General features: G+C 37.4%; 1 protein-coding gene across 1 annotated transcript in view; it reads right to left on the reverse strand.

The window, feature by feature from the left end:
- Positions 1–20,514, reverse strand: part of LOC106911159 (gap junction alpha-5 protein-like) — a 43,978-nt gene that overhangs the window by 11,781 nt on the left and 11,683 nt on the right. Inside the window, exon 4 of the mRNA XM_088001175.1 lies at positions 19,809–20,108. Within this exon, the coding sequence (XP_087857301.1) occupies positions 19,809–20,108 (300 nt within the window). The remainder of the gene's footprint in view (positions 1–19,808; positions 20,109–20,514) is intronic.

The following is a 20,514-nucleotide window of genomic DNA, read 5'->3' on the forward strand; positions in this document are numbered from 1 at the left end:
GGGCCGGCCCAGCCGAGGTGTGTTGCTTAAGCACAGGGTGCTTTGTCTCTATGTGGCAAAGCAGTTTGAAGGCTTCATTGGTCGCCGCATATTATACAAACTTGGAATGTAGGAATCACCTACCGGTCTGGGATAAATCCATTCTCATGACTCTTCTCTGGGCCTTTTCCGCTTCGCAAATAAACTTTTCAAGGACATCTGTTTCTTACTCATTTTGCTGCTTGTGGGCTCAATGTTGGCGCGCAAGACGTAACAGAGAATCCGCCCAGATAGCACAATATGAGTGAAACAACACTGAAGCTTGGCATTGAAACGGAATTGAAAGTGGTCGGTGACTTGTATGTTGAATCAATGTTAGGGTTTCAACCATAACCGACACAATCAATGTTGATTCAACCATCATCTGTATGTCAATTTGCATGCATATTTGTGTTACATTGAATCAGTTAGGAATCAATGTTAATTCAACCATCATTGAATGTGGATCTACATGCACATTTGGGTTGATTTTATATTAAATGAAAGCTAAGGATTTATGTACATTTTTTGGCCTGATGGGTCTACATCATAACATGCCACTAAAGGTTTATTCACTGGTGTTAAAGTTTTATTGGCAGATGATATATCATGGGTATGTCATTCAAAAGTATCTTACATTAACATATTACCAAAACTATGTGTACAAAAGGTTAAAAATGACATGGGATTGATATAACATTTTATTTAAGAAAAGAGGGATAGATCTTTAAACATATTTGACTCCTTTTCACTGTCAGAACAACAGTTTATTGTCCATCGAAGAACGGCGTCCATGTCGTTAAGCTTTGTACTGTATGAACCTGGGAAACGGTACAAGTTGGGGCACTAGCGGAACAAGTCAGCGTCGGGTCGGGGGGTGGGGCCAATGACCGGGCCCCTGACGCGTTTCTGGAAACTGTTGGGTGGGGGGGCTCATGGGGGGGAGGTTTGGGCCACTGGTGAAAACTGTTGACCGGCAGTGGAGGGTGGGGGTGGGGAGGGGTGTGTTTGTCGTTTGATTCTTACCCAGAAATCACATCGGCTAAACCATGAGTGAAACAGTCACTGGGACTGACTACTATATATTCCATTGAGGAAAAGTAACTTTAACATTAAATACACCTTTCTCAACAGGTGGGGGCGCACTTTCTTATCAGACATTAAAGTGACTTGAAACCATTCCTCCCTCCCTGGCACCTCCAGACCCAGGGCCCCATGGGCACCCATCCTGGGCCAGGGGGCAGCCGCACCCCCAGCCCACCCCATAGCTCCACGCCTGCGTTGGGGTAACCGAAGTTTGACTCTGGTTGTTGTCACTTTGGTTCCATAATGCTTTCTGGCACGTAATGAAGCCACTTCTTGACAGTTTCGCTGCAGTCCTCAAGAGTCAGTTTTGGTTCAAACTGCAGAGCAGCAGCTGAAAAACACAAAAATAAAAGTGAGGAAGGTGCCGGTTAGAAAGATGATAAACATTTGAAAAGTTCTGAAAGACACTGAAAGATTAAACAGTGAACTGGTTACAGGTCAGAGAACAAACACAAACCATATAGTTCCTCATGTACACTCAGTGTTAAGTTAATATTTATCTTAATGTTTATGTATACAACTACATTTGCCTATCAAGCTGCAGCATTTATGATGCTGCACTCGTTAAAATGAGGGAATCAATATTTAAAATAAAGGCTGTTTATCAGAAAACCTAAAGATAAAACTCAGAGGATCAGGGTTTATTTAACACACCAGAGACAAATAAAGAGAGCAAAAAGTGATGTGTACTGTATTTGGAAAAATTATTTACAATTTATACAGAATAAACTTCCATCAAATAGCTGGTTCAATCTTCCATTAACTACACATATTTCCAAATAAGTTGCTTAAATTCCTTAAAAAATGTCCATATGCTGATAAAGATCCAGCACAAGTAACAATAGTCCAGTTCAGTTTAGCCAGTTACCAATCCAAGAATCAACAGACTGAATCAGTCATTAGCAGGTTTAGTTCAGTGTTTCACCTGCCTTACATGTTTCAGGTGTTTCCCTTCTGCTGCACCTGGATTGAAACTGTGGATGATGAACAGCCTTCTGGAGTTCTTGATGGCTGCAAAAGAGATCATGCAATCATCTAACTCAGCTGTTCTGGAACAGAGGCATATCTAAACATGTCTCTAAGCACATCATAATAAAATATTTAAAACAAGTGATTTGAAATGATTTAAAGCCCACCTGGAGCAGCCAGCTTTACACTTCCTTGTCCACACATGCTCTAACCCTAACCCTAACCCTCCACCCTATTTTAAAAACTCAAATCCCACAAAATCTCGCAGGATTTCATACTTTAAGCCTAGAGCGGTGAGTAGGATAAAAAAATACATAAGGAGACATGACCTCAATGGGCTCTTTGCACCTAAGGCGTTGACGTCACATCTCCAGGAGCTAATGCGGCTCACTTTTTTCCGCTTTGAGTTACCATGACTGGTAGAAAAGACTAAGTCGTATTTCAGATGCAAAAAAACAATACTATTAACATTGTTGTCTTCCTAATATAATGGGCTTTTAAGTTTTCGTTAATTTCCAAGCGATCCTGAATTAAGAAGATGGCTTGTAAATATCTGTCGCTACCAGCTAACGCCGCACAGCAAAGTTTGCAGCCTTCACTTCACTCCGGGTCAGCCTAAAACTACAGGGGATACGGATGGTAAATAAAGGAGCCTCCCTGAGTTATTTCCATGGAATCACTTCTATATTCAGCCTGAAAGAGTTTATGGGAACGAGAGAGCAGACCAGAGCCAGACAGCCGAGCAACTGATCCGCCTGTACATCCTGCTGTAAACACCGTCCTATCTGAGCTCTTCACAAGAAACATGCAAAGGTAATAAAACGAAATAACACGGAGACATGAAGCAACACGGTCATATTTTTCTAAAAGCAGCAACTTTGAACCTGAACAGCTGAACCAGATCTCTGACACCAGAGCTGCGCTACTGTTAAGCTATGAGGCTTGTTGAGCTTCGTCAGGCTTCGTAAGTAAAAAGTCCGAACCGTGACCTCCCCGTTAGTCTGTGACACTAACGACAATAAACACACATAATATACTTGAAAATAAGATAAATACATTGTCCGTTAGAATGTTTAGATACTTAAATAGCACATTTTACAAGAACAATGTCCGAGAATATTGCCTACTAGCATAAGCTAACGTTAATGTTAGCCACAAAGTTTAAGTAAAACTCACCTTCGTATCAGTGAATGTATAACGAGGCGAACATCTAAAACCTTTCTCCAGCTGACTTGTTGGGGCTTCGGATTGATGTACAAACCTTGGTCAAGCACTGCAAGCACCTAATGTAAATGATATTTGTATTGGATCGGAAACAATCGAGCCGCTTTACCCCGAACGCGGAAGCTGAGGTGCAAAGAGCCCATTATTAAAAATATCTGGTTTGCCCCAAAATAACCAAGATTACTACAGGCAGAAAACAATGCAGTTACTTTTCAATAAACACATTTAAGATCAAAGTAATATTGCCAAACTTACCATAAAAGTGCTCAGAGTAGAATTCAATTCAGAAGCTGGTTCTTCCTCCTCTTCTTTCATATATTCTACCATAAATTCTATCTAAACATACAATCACACATTCACATGTAAAAACACATACATGCTTATGCACAACTTTGTATACCATTCTTCTATATTATGCCCTCATTCACAAACACACCTACTATAATCAAATTCTATGAAATAATTTAGTTTTCTTTAGAAATCAAATAATTATTTGCATGTTTACTCCCCAAATTCTTCCTCAACATATCTAATGAATTAACCTTCTCCTTAATACTTTCACACTCTCTCTTCATATATCTTCTATCTTTTTCATATTTATCGCATTCTAATATAACATGCTCTATAGTTTCATATTTCTCACAGTAATCACATTTGCCAGTTTTATGCTTTTGAATTTTAAAGTGTATAATTAAGTCCTGTATGTCCAAATCTTAACCTTATCACTCTTTCCTCCTTTCTATTTCTTATTTCTCCTATCTTCTGAATTTTATAAAACCATCTTCCTGTTTTATCTTCATCCCACCTTTTTTGCCAAGCTTTCATCAGTTTCTCTTTAACAATACTTTTTCCTTCAGCTTTACTTATTTTAACTGTAAAACTAATAGGATTTTTAATTGCCCTCTTTGCCATTTTATCTGCCTTCTCGTTTCCTTCTACTCCAATATGTGCTGGAACCCACACAAATATAACTATTAAAACCATGTTTTGTATTCTGAATAATGTATGAAATATTTCTAATAAAATGTCCATCCTACTGTTTGTTTGATTATATTTTAAACTTAATAATGCAGAGCTTGAATCTGAACATATTATTGTTTTTAATGGTTTTATGTCTTATATCATTGTAAAGTCAATAATATTGCCAACATTTCTCCTGTGTATACACTGAAAAAATGAGAATTGAGGGGTTTTTGAATTTGCACAAACAAAATAAGTTAATACTACACAATTCAGTCATCTTTCTTGTATTTACACAATTGAATAAAGAACAATTTACTTAATAACCAACAATAATGAAACTACAAATTTTTCATATGTTGATTTAACGTGATTAAATTAGATTACTAAAACCATTGTAATCATGTTTTATCATTACCGGAAATGATGCAATATAACAAAGACAAGAATTAAATATGATTGGACAATAATAAGAGCGGGCTTTTGAATCTTAACCAATAAGAAGTCAAAAGATAATTTTAAAGATATCGCGATTGCCGCGCAGTTTCTTCTGACTATTCAGCCACAAGACCACAAGACAAGTCTTTGGAGGTGGACCGATTAGGTAAGTGATCTAAATATTATTTTTTGTAGTTGGGAATGTTTCCACAAAAATTATCATTCTGTATGAGAAGTCATTTGTAAACCTTCTGCATGTTCTTTGGTTTTCACTTTGCTAGCTACCGTTATTAGCACCCGGGGATTAGCTCTAGTACAGATCAGTACATCATCGTTTATCAAAGTAGTTCACAAAAAAACAGTTGTTACTGATCAAATTTGTAAGTTGTGTGCTTGGGAGAGAGTAACGAGGCAGTTTTGATAGCTCGATAAGCTGTGAAAAGCCACTAGCTTGCAAAGTGTTCATGTTGCTTTTTTTCCTCATTGCTACTGAGTCAGTTACTTAGACTGGCTGTAGCTGTTGGAGTAATGGATTCAGTGTTCTGTTCTTAGTATGGAAAATGTTTGCATGGCCGTTTCTCAATATGCGTTCTTGTCTGTACTTGTGTTCTCGCGTCCTCGTGAAACGTCATCGACAGCGGCCCAAGTACTGTTCCAATGGGCTCTTTGCACCTCAGCTTCCGCGTTCGGGGTAAAGCGGCTCGATTGTTTCCGATCCAATACAAATATCATTTACATTAGCTGCTTGCAGTGCTTGGTCAAGGTTTGTACATCGATCCGAAGCCCCAACAAGTCAGCTGGAGAAAGGTTTTAGATGTTCGCCTCGTTATACATTCACTGACACGAAGGTGAGTTTTACTTAAACTTTGTGATTAATGTTAGCTTATGCTAGTAGGCAATATTCTCGGACATTGTTCTTGTAAAAATGTGCTATTTAAGTATCTAAACATTCTAACGGACAATGTATTTATCTTATTTTCAAGTATATTATGTGTGTTTATTGTCGTTAGTGTCAGACTAACGGGGTTGGGGTTCGGTTACGGTTCGGGCTTTTTACTTCCGAAGCCTGACGAAGCTCAACAAGCCTCATAGCTTGACGTAGCGCAGCTCTGGTGTCAGAGATCTGGTTCAGCTGTTCAGGTTCAAAGTTGCTGCTTTTAGAAAAATATGACCGTGTTGCTTCATGTCTCCGTGTTATTTCGTTTTATTACCTTTGCATGTTTCTTGTGAAGAGCTCAGATAGGACGGTGTTTACAGCAGGATGTACAGGCGGATCAGTTGCTCGGCTGTCTGGCTCTGGTCTGCTCTCTCGTTCCCATAAACTCTTTCAGGCTGAATATAGAAGTGATTCCATGGAAATAACTCAGGGAGGCTCCTTTATTTACCATCCGTATCCCCGGTAGTTTTAGGCTGATCCGGAGTGAAGTGAAGGCTGCAAACTTTGCTGTGCGGCGTTAGCTGGTAGCGACAGATATTTACAAGCCATCTCCTTAATTCAGGATCGCTTGGAAATTAACGAAAACTTAAAAGCCCATTATATTAGGAAGACAACAATGTTCATAGTATTGTTTTTTTGCATCTGAAATACGACTTAGTCTTTTCTACCAGTCATGGTAACTCAAAGCGGAAAAAAGTGAGCCGCATTAGCTCCTGGAGATGTGACGTCAACGCCTTAGGTGCAAAGAGCCCATTCAAAGTACACATCCAGGCAAGAACGCTCAAAGTACCCGGATGTGTTCTTGCTCCGCCCATTTTATCGAGGATGCATCAATGCATCCATAGACATAATATAAGGACGCCTCATGGACCGCTCTCGCCTATTGTCGCTGACGAGATTTAGGGCGGCCATCTTGGAGCGGTACTCCACTCCACTTAGCGTTATGTGTTTAGCAGCACAATGACATATCAGCGGATTTAATCGATCATAACACACTTTTTTGTTACTGTAAACCATATTCAAACATCTATCAAAGCAACATTTATAAACAATTGTATTTTTTAAGTGTGTTTTTAATACATAGTTCATCATATTTAAATATGCTTAGTGGCTATAACAATAGAATAGGAATGGAATATTCTGATATCGATGTATGAAGAGCATATTACAAAGCACACAGCTGTTCATAATTTATTTAATAAATTATTTAGTAATATCAATATATATTTATATAACTATACAAACACTATAAATAAAGATTAATAATGAATTATATATATATATATATATATATATATATATATATTTTTTTTTTTTTTTTTTCCCAGCCGACGAGTCCAAAATCCGATGTGAGATTCATCCGTGCTGCAGTGAATCCGTCTCTCTTTATAGATTTCTCCCTCTTCTTCCTCACATCGTGTCTTTAGGAAACTTTCAAAACAAAAATGGAAGATTTAGGATGTATCTTACTTTTGACAGAGTGAAAGAATATAAATAATAGTCTTTACCACCTGTGTAAACTTTGCCGATGAATGTTATAACACATAATATAAGTTTTATAATATGTGTTATATTGTTTCATTTCTAATATAGGCCTTTGTGTCAGATAATCTAACTCAATGTTAGAGAATAATTAACTTTTTTAGATTTACAGAATCTCAGTCAGCCTTCATAGCGGGGCTGAACCCGTATTACACCAAGCACTGTAGCTAATATTAGCTGATATCTCGCCGGTGGACATAAATACAGTAAAGTAATATTCTAATCACAATATATACACAATAATATGTCCATCTTACTTGTGAAATGTTGTCTGTGGAGCCCTCGCATCAGTAATCCATCGACCAGAACAACAATATCCCTCAGTGCTGAGGCATCTTCTGCTGTTTTGATTGAGCAAAGTAGGAGGGTATACCGCTCCAAGATGGCCGCCGTATTTCCTGCGCCGGAGCGGTCCATGAGGCGTCTATGCTTATATTATGTCTATGAATGCATCCTTCTGCGGACTTGAGGCAGCAAGATATCCCACAATGCAATGCGCCACCAGCAGCGGTAAATAGAGAAGGTCAGTACAGAAATGTATTGCATTTTTACCACCATTAATTGCCACGAAAACTCATTTAAATTTGTTTTTAGGCGAGAAAGTAGACCTTATAGCTTCATCTATCCACTCAGTTCATCCAGAATATTCATACTTTAATATTTGCTCCGGAGTTTTTCGGAGTAGCATAGCTCCGCTAACAGACCGGAGGAGCTCCCAGTTTAACGGGCGGTTGGAACGTGTTTTCCCCGCTAACCGCAGCCTGTTTTCAGCAAGTCACTGTCGTTTTCCGCTGCTTGTTATCTGTTCGTAGCGGCTGAAAGTGAGATATATTTTCTCTCAGCTTATTTTTTATATTTCTTTAGTTAATATAGGTATTTTATAAATTGTGTTGACAGACTTTCAAAACCAATTACTTTCATTCGCTAATTAACTGTTTTTGGGCATTTAAATTAGTAGTCAGAAAAATATTTTAATACAATGTCCCTTCATGATCAGAGAATCATACTTTAATTTGTAAATTTAAAAAAAACATTTCCCTAGGATTATCATTTCATGTATGAGAGTGAACTCTTATTTTTCATTGTTTTATGCAGGCAGCTCTTCAGGTGAGCAGACTGCAGCTCCAGGTTTACTTCCAGCTTCCCAAAAACTCCTGGAGGTTCTCTTCATCCCCGTGTCCTGCCGATGTTCTCTTCACTGTCTCCTCATCTTCTTAAAAAAAAAAAAACTATTAAATTATGGTAATATTTTCTTTTGACAGTCTCAGTATGAATTTCCTGGAGTTATTGAGTGATTATCTGCTTGTTTTTGTTTATTTATTTATTTTGTTATTCTAATAAAGACATTCCTACAAAAATTATGTTTCTCTTTCTATGCTGGTATCTTACTAGAGTATACTTGATTATGATAACAAAGGAAACATAAGTTTGTTAATAAGTGTTTAGAAGTTATAAAATAATCATCCAGTTGTGTGACAGGAACTCTGGCCAGATGCAGGTTGGTAAAACATTAAATATTAAATAATTGTTTTAACTTTCCCTGTTTATGAATCCCTGGCAAACCTGGGGAATAAGGAAGAAATCAGTTAACTCCATGACAGGCTGGCCATCATGTATTATGATTTGTCATTTGAGATAAATACTTTATAAGCAAATAATCTGATGAAGGTGGCAAACAAGACTCAAGCTTCACTGGTAACAGAAGTCTGAAAAAGTAATTTGAGGTAATAAATTGTTTTCTATCAAGCTTTTTTCAATCAGTAATATAAAACTTAATCCCTTCATTTTGAAGGTCTTTCTACTTAGAAATTACTTTTCCTTAATTATGTATATTTGATATATGCTAATATTTGTCCCAATTATAAAATTGTCCAGTCCTAATTGTTAAATTGTTCCGTTTAACACAGGAGTTATCCTGTGTTAAACGGAACCATTATTGAAATTTACGGAAGTTGAGTGACGTCATGGCGAACTAGCATACTGCGTCCTTGTGAACTCGGTAAGAACGGACTTTCAACTGTTCTTGCGGGTACGTACTTGCCAAGAACTCAAGAACGTACTTGCGTTCTTGAGTATTGAGAAACGGCCACTGTCTTGCTTCTGTTGATTTTAGTTGCTAGGTAACGAACAGCTGTTGCCTGGACCGTTGTCACCTCAATAAAAACTGAACAGAAATGTTCAATAAAAGGCATCCGACCCTACGTCTTGATTGAAGAAGCTTTCACTCCGTAACACACACACACACACACACACATATATATACACACACACACACACATATATATACACACACACACACACATATATATATATATATATATATATATATATATATATATATATATATAAAATGCTCGCACAGAAATGTAGCGAGCATTTTACTTGCACACACACACCTACTAAGTCATCCTTACTCTGTGTTACTGACATCGTGGAGATTCCTTCACACGTCTACATCCCGGAATAGCACCTGACCCAAACTCTTGCCCGAGTTGTTCTTGAAATCTGCCTTTGAAATACAATCATGAAGCCCTTTTATCCCCAAGGCTCCTGAATGACACAAGACAAGAACTTCTGGGTTCTGGACCTCAATAAAATTATGTATTAGTGCATGCCTGGGTCGCTCTTCTGCTTTTGTTTCTTATGTTTGGTAAAATAGTCAGCATTAAATTGTCTGCGAAAATTAATAAAAATAAATATAATAGGTCACAGAGTGTTTCTAGCACTGTGCAATGATTAATACATGAATAATCCTAATGAATTAATTGTAATTAAAAATAATAGTGGATAAAAGGCTTCAGAACATTTATACCACAGCAGGTATGGAAAACCACAAAAGCAAAAATTAAATCATATACAAATCTATTAATCTCAACATGTTAAATAAATAAAAAGTATAACGTTTTATTTAAATATTTATGTCAGCTTGAGTCATGCAGAGCTGAGCTGATCATTTCCATAGCAACGATCAGAAGCAAGATGTTGCTCCAGAAGTCCAGTGAGCTCACTGATGAGGTCATAGACGTACATCACAGTAGATCAAAGAAGTTCTAATGCTTGAATTCTGGAATCTCTAAGCATCAGTCAGGATCCAGACATTTCTTGGAGTTTCAGATTTGTATACAGCAACAATGTTCGGTTTTGCGACGGCGATTGTTCCCCTGATATTCCCGGTTGGTTGGGGCATTGGATATGCCGTGACCACCGGGATGAAGAAAGTATGCGATCATTTCTTTCCTGGGAAGGATGGCAAAGAAGAAAACAATCAGACTGAAGAGGATGATCTATTTTGGACAGGATTTCCATCCACTTCCGAAAAACAAACCGACCCGGCTGGGGAGGTTTGTCCTGAAAAGGCTTTGGACGATGGGACCACGGACTCCATCTCATCCTCTGTACAAAACAGTACAGAGGACGACTGTACTGTCTCTGGGCAAACCGACCCGGCTGGGGAGGTTTGTCCAGAGACTATGGTACACCATGGGGGTGAGACAACAGTCGCAGAAAAATCTGACCCGGCTGGGGAAGATTTGTCTGCGGCTGATCTCGCAGCCAAAGCTCTGGGTAAAGAGACAGCCAAAGCTTTGGTTTCCCTGGTCCCATCCTTAAAGAACAGTCCTCTGAAGGGGACGTTCACAGGGACTTTTGAAATACAAAGTTCCCCGGATGGGGAACTTTGTATTTCTGATAACAACAGAGCTGCTCCTTTGCCCTTTTATCCACCTCTAAATTTAAAGATTTCCGTTGGTGTCGAGGTTTCAAGTTCCCCTAATTCAGTAGATGGCGTTGGCTCGGATCTCCCAGATGTAGGGAGGACAGCATCTGCAGGACCCGGACAAGCTGAGGAGAACTTTTTCAAGTTCTCAGATGAGCTCCAGAACAGCTGGGTGAACGTTGCTTTCCAGAGCATCCTGAACCTGAGCGTCACCAAGCGGTGTCTCGCTCAGGAAAGGATTTTTCTGGAGGCATCGTCCATCCCCTGCTGTGGGAAGCTCATACACTCAGCTGTCCGTCAGCCCGGCAAACATTTTTGTCAACAAGACCTTTCCCCAGTTCTGATGGAGCTGACGGAGAAGAAGCTACCTTCAGGTCTGGGAAAGGACTACGACATAAAAAGATTGCTGGAGTCTGTTCTGGTCTGGTTGGACTCGTTTGGCGGCGACACAGATAGAGAGATGTATGACAACGACTTCTGCTCTAACTGTGGAGCCACTTCCCTCAGGCTCCTGAACAACGGCGCCATGATTGCCCTTCCACCAATATTATTCTCAACCAGTATATCTATACTGCTGGAGTACTGGTTGGATTTAGCATGTAAGCGCCGTTGTTCAGGCTGCGGGTCACCCTGGCAGAAAAAACACTGTCTGGCCGATAACAAGGTCCTGGTGTTTTTTCTGCACAGGGTGACCAGGAGGTACCAAACAAAAGCCACTCAGACCATCGAGGTCCCTGCAGAATGTGGGACGGAGACGTACCACCTGTCCTCTGTCATCTGTGGGGATCCGAAGCTGACAGAGTTCTACTGCTATTTAAATAAGGGAGAACGAACCGTGAAGGCAGAAAACGAGCATGTCTTCACTGCAGACAGTGACTGCAGTGAAGACATGTACAACAACGGCTTCATTTATATATATGAAAAGAACTGAGAACACCAGAGGTTAATTTCTCCAGCGCCTCCTCTGGAAGATGACAAAGGGCCCTTTGGAGAGGAGCTAAAAATATTAACATCGGAAGAAGAAAAGAATCCTAGAAGACCTAGTGACCATTTTGAGGCTGGAGAAATCTGACTGGGACCAAACTTATGGGGCAAAAGGTAAAAAGATTTGACAGGTTTCCTGTTTGCAGGTTTCTCTCCGGGCACTCCGGCTTCCTGACACAATCTGAAATAGGGGTTGCATCAATTAATCGAGTAGTCGATTCTTTTCTCTGCAATGATTTTTTTCTGGGCTAGTCCACTAGTCGCAATCACATGACAAAACAGATTTTTCCAAGGAAATGAAAGAAGGTGGACTAGGTGAGTTCGTCAGAAAGCTCAAATTGTATAAAAATGTAAATAATTTAACAAAGACAATCTGTAAATTACAGCATAGGCTACCGCAATAGGGGCGTTGCGCGGCGCGGTGGTTAGCACGGCGCCCCGCATACAGAGACTTTAGCCGCGGTAGTCAGGAGTCCGACTCCCGTCCTCCATTCGCTGGGCCCATGACAACCGCTCTCTCTGCCCCCTTACAGTCAGATTGCTGTCAAATAAACTAGTGCCGAAAAAATCCTTAAAAAGAAAAGACTACTGGAGCAATGTGCGACAAAGCGTCATGATGTCTTTACGCGTCTAAAGAGCGTAAAGATCTTTATAAGATATCTATCTATCTATCTATCTATCTATAGTTCATTTTAGTTAATTGAACTAAAAACTATATATACATATACATATATATATATATATATATATATATATAAAAGCAGTGACAACCCAGCTTTCATCCTTTCATCTGCTTGTTGGAGTCAGTGAAGCTCTGAAGGTAGTTCTCATTTCATTCCACAAAGCTTCACAAAGGTTTAGTAATTGGTCTGGAGAAGTGGTTCAGCAGAGAGTAATGTGGAGAATGACATGATTTTCAATGGAATCCTCTATTGTCTCTTGAGCATTCAGGTTGACAATCAGTACCTGAACAGATGAATAGTCTATTATTGCGTCCTGTCCACCTGAATAGAGTGTCTATCAAGTGTAATGGCTTTTCTTTTCAACACTCCTGTGTATTCTGAAAAATAGCTGTGAGCAGGAGAAAAGAAGGAAGTTTGACACTAAATCACAAAATGCTTCTTTTAGACACTTCAGCATCAACCCTCCTTCCTTTTCACAGGAACTTTTAGTTAAGTCCAAAATTATACTTAATTAGATTACGATGATGGCAGGCGACCATTCTAACCTCAAAGACTTGGAGCTAACCACCCAAAATAATAAAACTTCCCATGGAAACATGTAAAGAAGGTGGTCAGCAACTATAAGAAAGGTTTAGATATCATTTTTAATATAAGTTCAAACAGATAAGAACAGCTAAATGTTTTTAATCATGCAGTGACCCCTCTAACATATTTTTATGATCAGAAACTAACTTCTTGATTGAATTAAAATGTCAAATTTGAATCTGCAATGGGTCAGACTAGCTGGGCCTAAATGTAGCTCAGTTGATATTTGAATGCAACACATTGTTGCTACAATGCTTCTCACCCAATGCACAGTATTGCAACTGTGCTGGAAAACTCCTTTAGCTACAGAATACATAATCACCACTGAAATATTTAAAAGATAAATTCATTCACAAACACAAACATATTACTTTTTGGTGTCACTGGCTTTATGTTGACTCACAGCAACGCAGCACTAGTGTGGTTAAGTTCAATGGTTCTGCAGTAACTACAGACTCATTCAATATTATTAGAAATGTCATTTATTTCAGTCAGTCCATCGCTAAGTGAAAAACATTGTACAGTCAAAGACTGATGTTTAATATCTTTTTCTGAAAACATATTTAACATTATGTTACACCAAACCAAAAAGTACTATTTTTAAAAAGAGAAACACGAGTTTTATGAAAAGTTTGTTAAATATCTGGTGAGCATTTTTTTTTTCTCCAGGTACTTTTAACATGAGAAATGAGACTCACCAGGATTTGTGTTGTAACAACTGCATACAGGCTGTATAACACACTGCATTTGTAAAATTTGGATTCTAATTAGCCCCAATTAAAATCTTATCTTTGCACTGTGGTGTTTTCTGGCTGTTCCAAGTAAAGCCCAGGCTGTGGATTATTCACATTAAATATTTTTAGAATAAAATCAGTGTATATTGAAGAATTGCTGCATTTTTTTTTTTTTGCATTGAAATTAAAGGTTTGATCAAGCCCTCATGAGTAAGGTTTACGGACAGAACTTTCATTATCTTTCTTGGCCTTTTTGAGATATATATATATATATATTTTTTTTTTTTTTTTTTTTTTTCTGCCATGGCAGTTATATTAAATGTTTATCTAATATCATTGCTGGTTTTACCTTTCTAAAATCTTAGATTACAGGAAACACGCCAAAGAATTGAGCATATTATATATTTTATTAATACAGCTTCACCTCATTCGATTCCTCCACCTTTTACACTAAGAACACACTTTCCCACAATTTATCCAACGATAAGATAATTACGGAAAAGCAGCAGCACACACCAACATGACGATCTGCAAAAACCAAAGCAATTCCCAGAAAGCTGCAGTCCACCGTCTGTTCAGACACACTGATAATCCGTCTGTAATTGGTTTTCCTATTTGTATATTGAATTCTGGTTCTACAAACGCTATTCCAGTTTTCCCAGTTATTTTTGATGCATCTGTATAAATCTGAACATATTGCACTGAATAACTATCTACAATGTATGATTTATCTTGTTTCTTTTCCATTATTGACATCTACTGTTGCTTCTGGTAGAATCCAGGGTGATATAATTGATATTGGTGTTTGACTAATTTCTAAACTATTCATTTTAAATTCTTTTATCTTATTTTCAATTGTCCATCCAAAACTCCTCATTTCTTTATTTTCTTTTTCCCAACATTGATTTAAAATTTCCAGAGTTGGATGATCAAAGTTATTGCCTTGCAAATTTAACCAATAATTTATTTCTAGTTTTGTTCTTCTTAAATCTAACAGCATTTCTCCCATTTCTATTTCTAAGGCTGCTGTTGGTGTGGTTTTAAATGCTCCAGTACTTAATCTTAATGCCTGATGTTGGATAATGTCTAATTTAACCAGATGTGTTTTATCTGCTGAACCATAAACTAGACAACCAAAGTCTATGTTGGATCTTGTCATTCCTGTGTAAATCTGTTTTAGTGATTGTCTATCTGCTCCCCAGTCACTGCCAGCCAAACATCTCAAAATATTCAAAATGTTCTTACATTTATCAACAACTTTTTGAATATGTATATTCCATTTTAACTTTTCATCAAACCATAGCCCTAAAAATTTTATACACTTTACCTGCTCTAACTCTTGGTTATATAATTTTAATTTTATTTCCTTGTTTATTTTTTTCTGAGTAAATATTATTACTTTTTCGTTTTATCAACTGAGAACTTAAATCCCCATTTTAACGCCCATTTCTCTATTTCAATAATAACCTCTTGTAATATTTAAGAATAAAATCAACGTTTTTCCCACTTTTCCAAACAGCTCCATCATCTGCGAAAAGTGAACAACCCATATCTTTTCCAATATCTTTAAATACGTCATTTATCATCATTGAAAACAGTAATGGACTTATAATACTCCCTTGTGGAGTCCATTTTCTACTACATATTTTCCTGAGATAACTTCACCAATTCTAACTTGTATTTTTCTATTTGTTAAAAAGTCTTTAATCCATTTAAATATTCTCCCTTTAATACCCAACTTGTATAATTTAATTAATAATCCATCCACACACATCATGTCATCTGCCTTTTCTATATCAAAAAATACTACCACTACACTTGCTTTATTTCCTTGAGCTCTTCTAATGTCATGCTCTAAACATAATGTTGGATCATTTGTACTCCTCCCTTTTCAAAAACCACTTTGATATTTTGACATATATCCTTTACTATTTAAATAATATACTAGTGTATTATTAATCATTTTTTCCATTATTTTACATAGATTTGATGTTAAAGCTATTGGTCTGTAGTTTTCTGGGTTTGAATTATCTTTTCCTGGTTTGGCTATTGGTATTATAATTAATTCCTTCCAATTCCACGGTAATTTTCCCTCCTCCCAAATTTTATTATATAATTGTAATAATATATCTTTAGATTTTTCACTGAGTTGCCTTATCATTCTATACCAGATTTGATCTTTACATGGTGCTGTGTTTTTTGTCTTCTTAAGTGCATAATTCAATTCAGCTTTTGTAAACTCAACATTCAACAAATTATTTGTTTCTTCAACGCTCTGTAAAAATCTTTATATTTCATTTTTGTATGTTCTCTTCCTTTTCTTCCCTTTTCACTAATATTATTTGAACTATGAATTTTACTAAACGTTCTTGCCAATATTTCAACTTTGTCTTCATCTCATTATATATATTTGTATCATCTATTTTTAGTATAGGATATTCAAACTCTCTTTTTATACCATTCATTCTTTTGATTACTTTCCATATTTTCTCAATTTTTGTTTCTTTCCCTATCATATTACAAAAATTTCTCCAATATTCTCTTTTTGCTTTCTTTATAGTTCTCCTTACTATTGCTTTCTTTCTTTTATAATCAATTAAATTCTTATAAATTGGATTATGCTTGAGTACCTTAAATGCTTTATTTCTTAATTTTATTGCTTCTTTGCACTCATTTTTCCACCATGGCACCATTTTCTTATCATTCTTACACCCTGATTTCTTTATAGAATGATCTGCTGCTTCCATTATTATCTTACAAATTATTAAATTAGCATCATTTATATCCCTACTCAAATTTACTTTTTCTAAGTTTATTTGACTCATATATCTAAATTTTATCCAGTCTGCCTTATTAAAATTAAACTTTTTCCCAAGCTTTATATTCTTATTATTTAGATTCAGTCCTACTCTTATTGTTATGGGATAATGATCACTACCTATTGTAGATTTTTTATCAATGAACCATTCACTAATACCAGCTAAAACAATTGAAACAATTGTTAAATCAATAGTTGATTCCATCCCCATTCTTATATTGATTTGTTCCATCATTAATACATACCAGATTTTTCATTTCCATTAATTCTTCTATAACTTGTCCGTTTTTATCATTACATTTACCCCACAATGTACTATTTGCATTAAAATCTCCACACCAAATTACTTTCCCTTCCAAATATTCAGTTAACTCCTCCATTATTTCAATCGATAATGTTTTACATGGATTATAAAAATGTATTATTTTGAATTTACCTTCTTCTTCCCATATCTCAATTACCACATATTCTAGTTCTTTACCTTTTCCTAATGCCTGATATTGTATCCCTTGTTTAATAAATATTCCACATCCTCCTCCACCTCTCTCTGGTCGATGTCTTCTTACACTATCATATCCTTTAATCACAAAATCTAATGTTGTTTTTAACCATGTTTCCTGAACACAAATAATTTCCGGTTGTTCTTCAAGCTCATCAATATAACCTTTAAGTTCCTGTCCATTAGCAATTAAACTTCTAGCATCCATTGTAATATTAACATGAACCGTATTCACCTGATGGTCCTGGTCTCCCATCTTCCTCCAACGTTTTATTTATGTTCTCCCGTGATCCTTCTTTAAAGCCCAAAAACTTTCAGCTCCTCTCACTATTATTTTAATCTTCTCAGTTTTGTGCTTGGCTTGGTCAGTGCAGTTGATAACATAAGCTATAAATAATATTAGTTTTTCTACTGGTATTGTGACATTTTCTTCTATCTGTACTTTGGATTGCTGTATAGTTTGACTCACTGTTTGTTCAATCTCTCTTGTTTTCTGTTCCTTCACATTTTTAACTGCTTCTGCATAGCTTATGTTTTTAGTTGTTTTAATCTGTATGATTTCTTTTGCTCTCTTCCTTACTTCACATCCTCCATATGTGACTCTGATTCCCTCCACAGTTACAACATTTCTCTTGTGCTTCTTCTTTACATTCTTCTAATTTGTGATCTTCTCCACATTTTGGACATCTCTGTTTCCCTTTACAAGCTGCTATGTGTCCATACCTTTGGCAATTGAAACACCGAAGTGGTGGAGGTACATAAGGTCTAACTTGAAAACTGAGATACCCTACTTTGATTTTTTTTGGCAACTCTTTTTCTTCAAACTCAATAAGGATTGACAAACTTCGTACTCTTTCTCCATCCACTGTTTTTGACAATCTTTTCAAGTTATTCACTTTTGCACCTACAACACTTCTCTTAATTTTATCAAGATCTTCATCAAGAGGGATCCCATAAATCACTCCTCTAATTTTTTTTATTTTTTCCCATGACTTTTTTTCTCCAGCACAGATCTTTCGCAAATATTATCCACATTTAAAGCCTTATTTTTTTGTTCTATATCTTTACATACTACCAATTAAAAATTGGTAGTATGTAAAATTAAAAATTTCTTTTTAATTTCTCTTGATACCACAATGGGGCTGATTTTATCCTGTTCTTCCTCGTTCTTAAGTTTTAATATTACTTTAAATCCTTTCTTCTTCTGAGCTACTTCCTTCCAGTTCCCGTTTACTGCTTTGGCGATCACCAATTCCTTTTCCTTCATCTATTTTATTTCTTCCACGACCTCCCCCTCTTCCCACTGGTGTCCACCCTTCAAAAGGGGTGAGGGGGGCGTAAAGAGGGGGAGGTTGAGAGGAGCAGGTGGGGTGGGGGGGAGATTTATGGGGAGTAGGAGGCAATGAGGAGGAGGTGAGGAGGGGTGCAACAAACAGCATACTTGGATTCAAAATTGATTGGACACTGGTTCTCAAGGTAAGCTGACCTGCATGTTTTCATTTCAGCAAAACCCTGTTAATCAGCCATCAATTATAAACATGTGTGCCTAATTATGGAAATGCCTAAATCTTGCAAGGCAGTGTGCTCTGAGGACCAGTGCTGGAAAAACACTGGATTCAACGTTGGCATTTCAACTATTAAAATTCGACCCCAAAACAACATTGATTCCATGAGACATTTTCAATATTAGTTAATTGGCTAGAATTGGATGATTGTTTGATAGTTTTTCCACCATCAGTCATCAACCAACCATAAATTCAACCTTGGTGATCATAATTAAACATATAATTAACATCTTTTGCCAACAAGCCAACAGCGAAGTGGCTGTGTGGTTGGGCCATCCCACTCATGTAAATGGTGGGGGTGGACCGCTCCACTCCTTGTAGTAAGTTGTAGATGTTTTTGTGTCAACATATCACACACAAACAGTCAGTGAGAATTTTTATGATCAAGTAAGAAAATGTATAGAAAGGAATCACCACCCACTATCCTGAACAGTGCTAAATTTAAAACGTTGCTCAGTAATAAAATGCTCTCAGCCAGAGCTCTGATGAGGAGGGGAAGGGGTGCGGCAAAACATCATACATTGATTCAACATTGATCAGACATTGATCAGACATCAGCATTTCATTCATTAGATTTCAACCCCAAAACAACATTGATTCAATGACACATTTTCAACATTGGTTACTTGGCTAGAATTGGATGGTTGTTTGATGGTTGATCCACCGTCAGTTGTCGACCTCAACCAAAAATTAACCATTCTGACTATAATTCAATGTTGAAATACCATCGTGTGCTATCTGGGCAGTTAAAGGATTTTCAAAATAAAAGATCCTCCAGACTCAGATAATACATAAAACGGAAATATCTATTTCTTGTGTGGCCCGGTACCAATTGGTCCATGGACCGGTACCAGTCCGCGGCCCGGGGGTTGGGGACTGTCCCCATATGATTCTTTTGCTCAAGATTTTTAACATGCAGTCATGATCAAGTGGTATAGAGAATTGGCGCATATTTTAAAAAGCAGCCAAAGTCTAAAGAAAAACTTTCAGAAATCAAAGATGTATTTAAAAGGTTATGAGGACGTATAAAGTTGTGTGGAGTAAAGCTTACCTCCAGGATGGTACGGATCAGAATACTCAGTATGTATGTCTTCAGCAGCGCCCCCCTCAGCCGAACTCGACCTGCAGACGAACCTTCATCTTTTTCCTTTCCTTCATCCTTCTCAGCACTCCTTCCCTGCTTGTTTCTACCTCCTCCTCCTTTTTCACCTCCTCCTTGGTCTTCCTCTTTCCCTCCTCCACCCGCATCCTCCTCCTCGCTACTCTTTCTCTTCTCCTCCCTGCGAACCGTGTGCATGGCGTGGCCCATGTAGATTAGACTCGGAGTCGACACAAATACAATTTGCAGCACCTGAAAAGACAACAGCGATGAATGCCAAAGCACAACAAGAGTATTTCTGCATAGTTTTGCATTTGTCATACACACAGACACATATTTGTACTTGTAACATCACAAAATGTGAAAATATCTTTAAAGTCCATGCTTTTTAACACACTGTGAATTTATGGCATCAAACTAGCCTGGCCATTACCTTCTTATGCAATCCTGCACGATTCAAATCTGACTTGCAGCACAATCTGGGATTTCTCACATGGAGTTTGTTTTCTCTGCAAGAAGAAAACAAACTCCATGGCCAATCAGCCAACAGAAAGAGTAGTGAATGGTGATGTCTGCCTGTAGTTTTAGCTACGGCAACTGAGGAAATGAACAAAGCGTTCAGTCCATGTTGGTCACCTTTCAAATATTGAATTAACAT

Source organism: Poecilia mexicana, unplaced genomic scaffold, assembly GCF_051168715.1.
Source record: "Poecilia mexicana isolate PSO_F unplaced genomic scaffold, ASM5116871v1 scaffold_20, whole genome shotgun sequence".
Taxonomy (NCBI): Eukaryota; Metazoa; Chordata; class Actinopteri; order Cyprinodontiformes; family Poeciliidae; genus Poecilia; species Poecilia mexicana.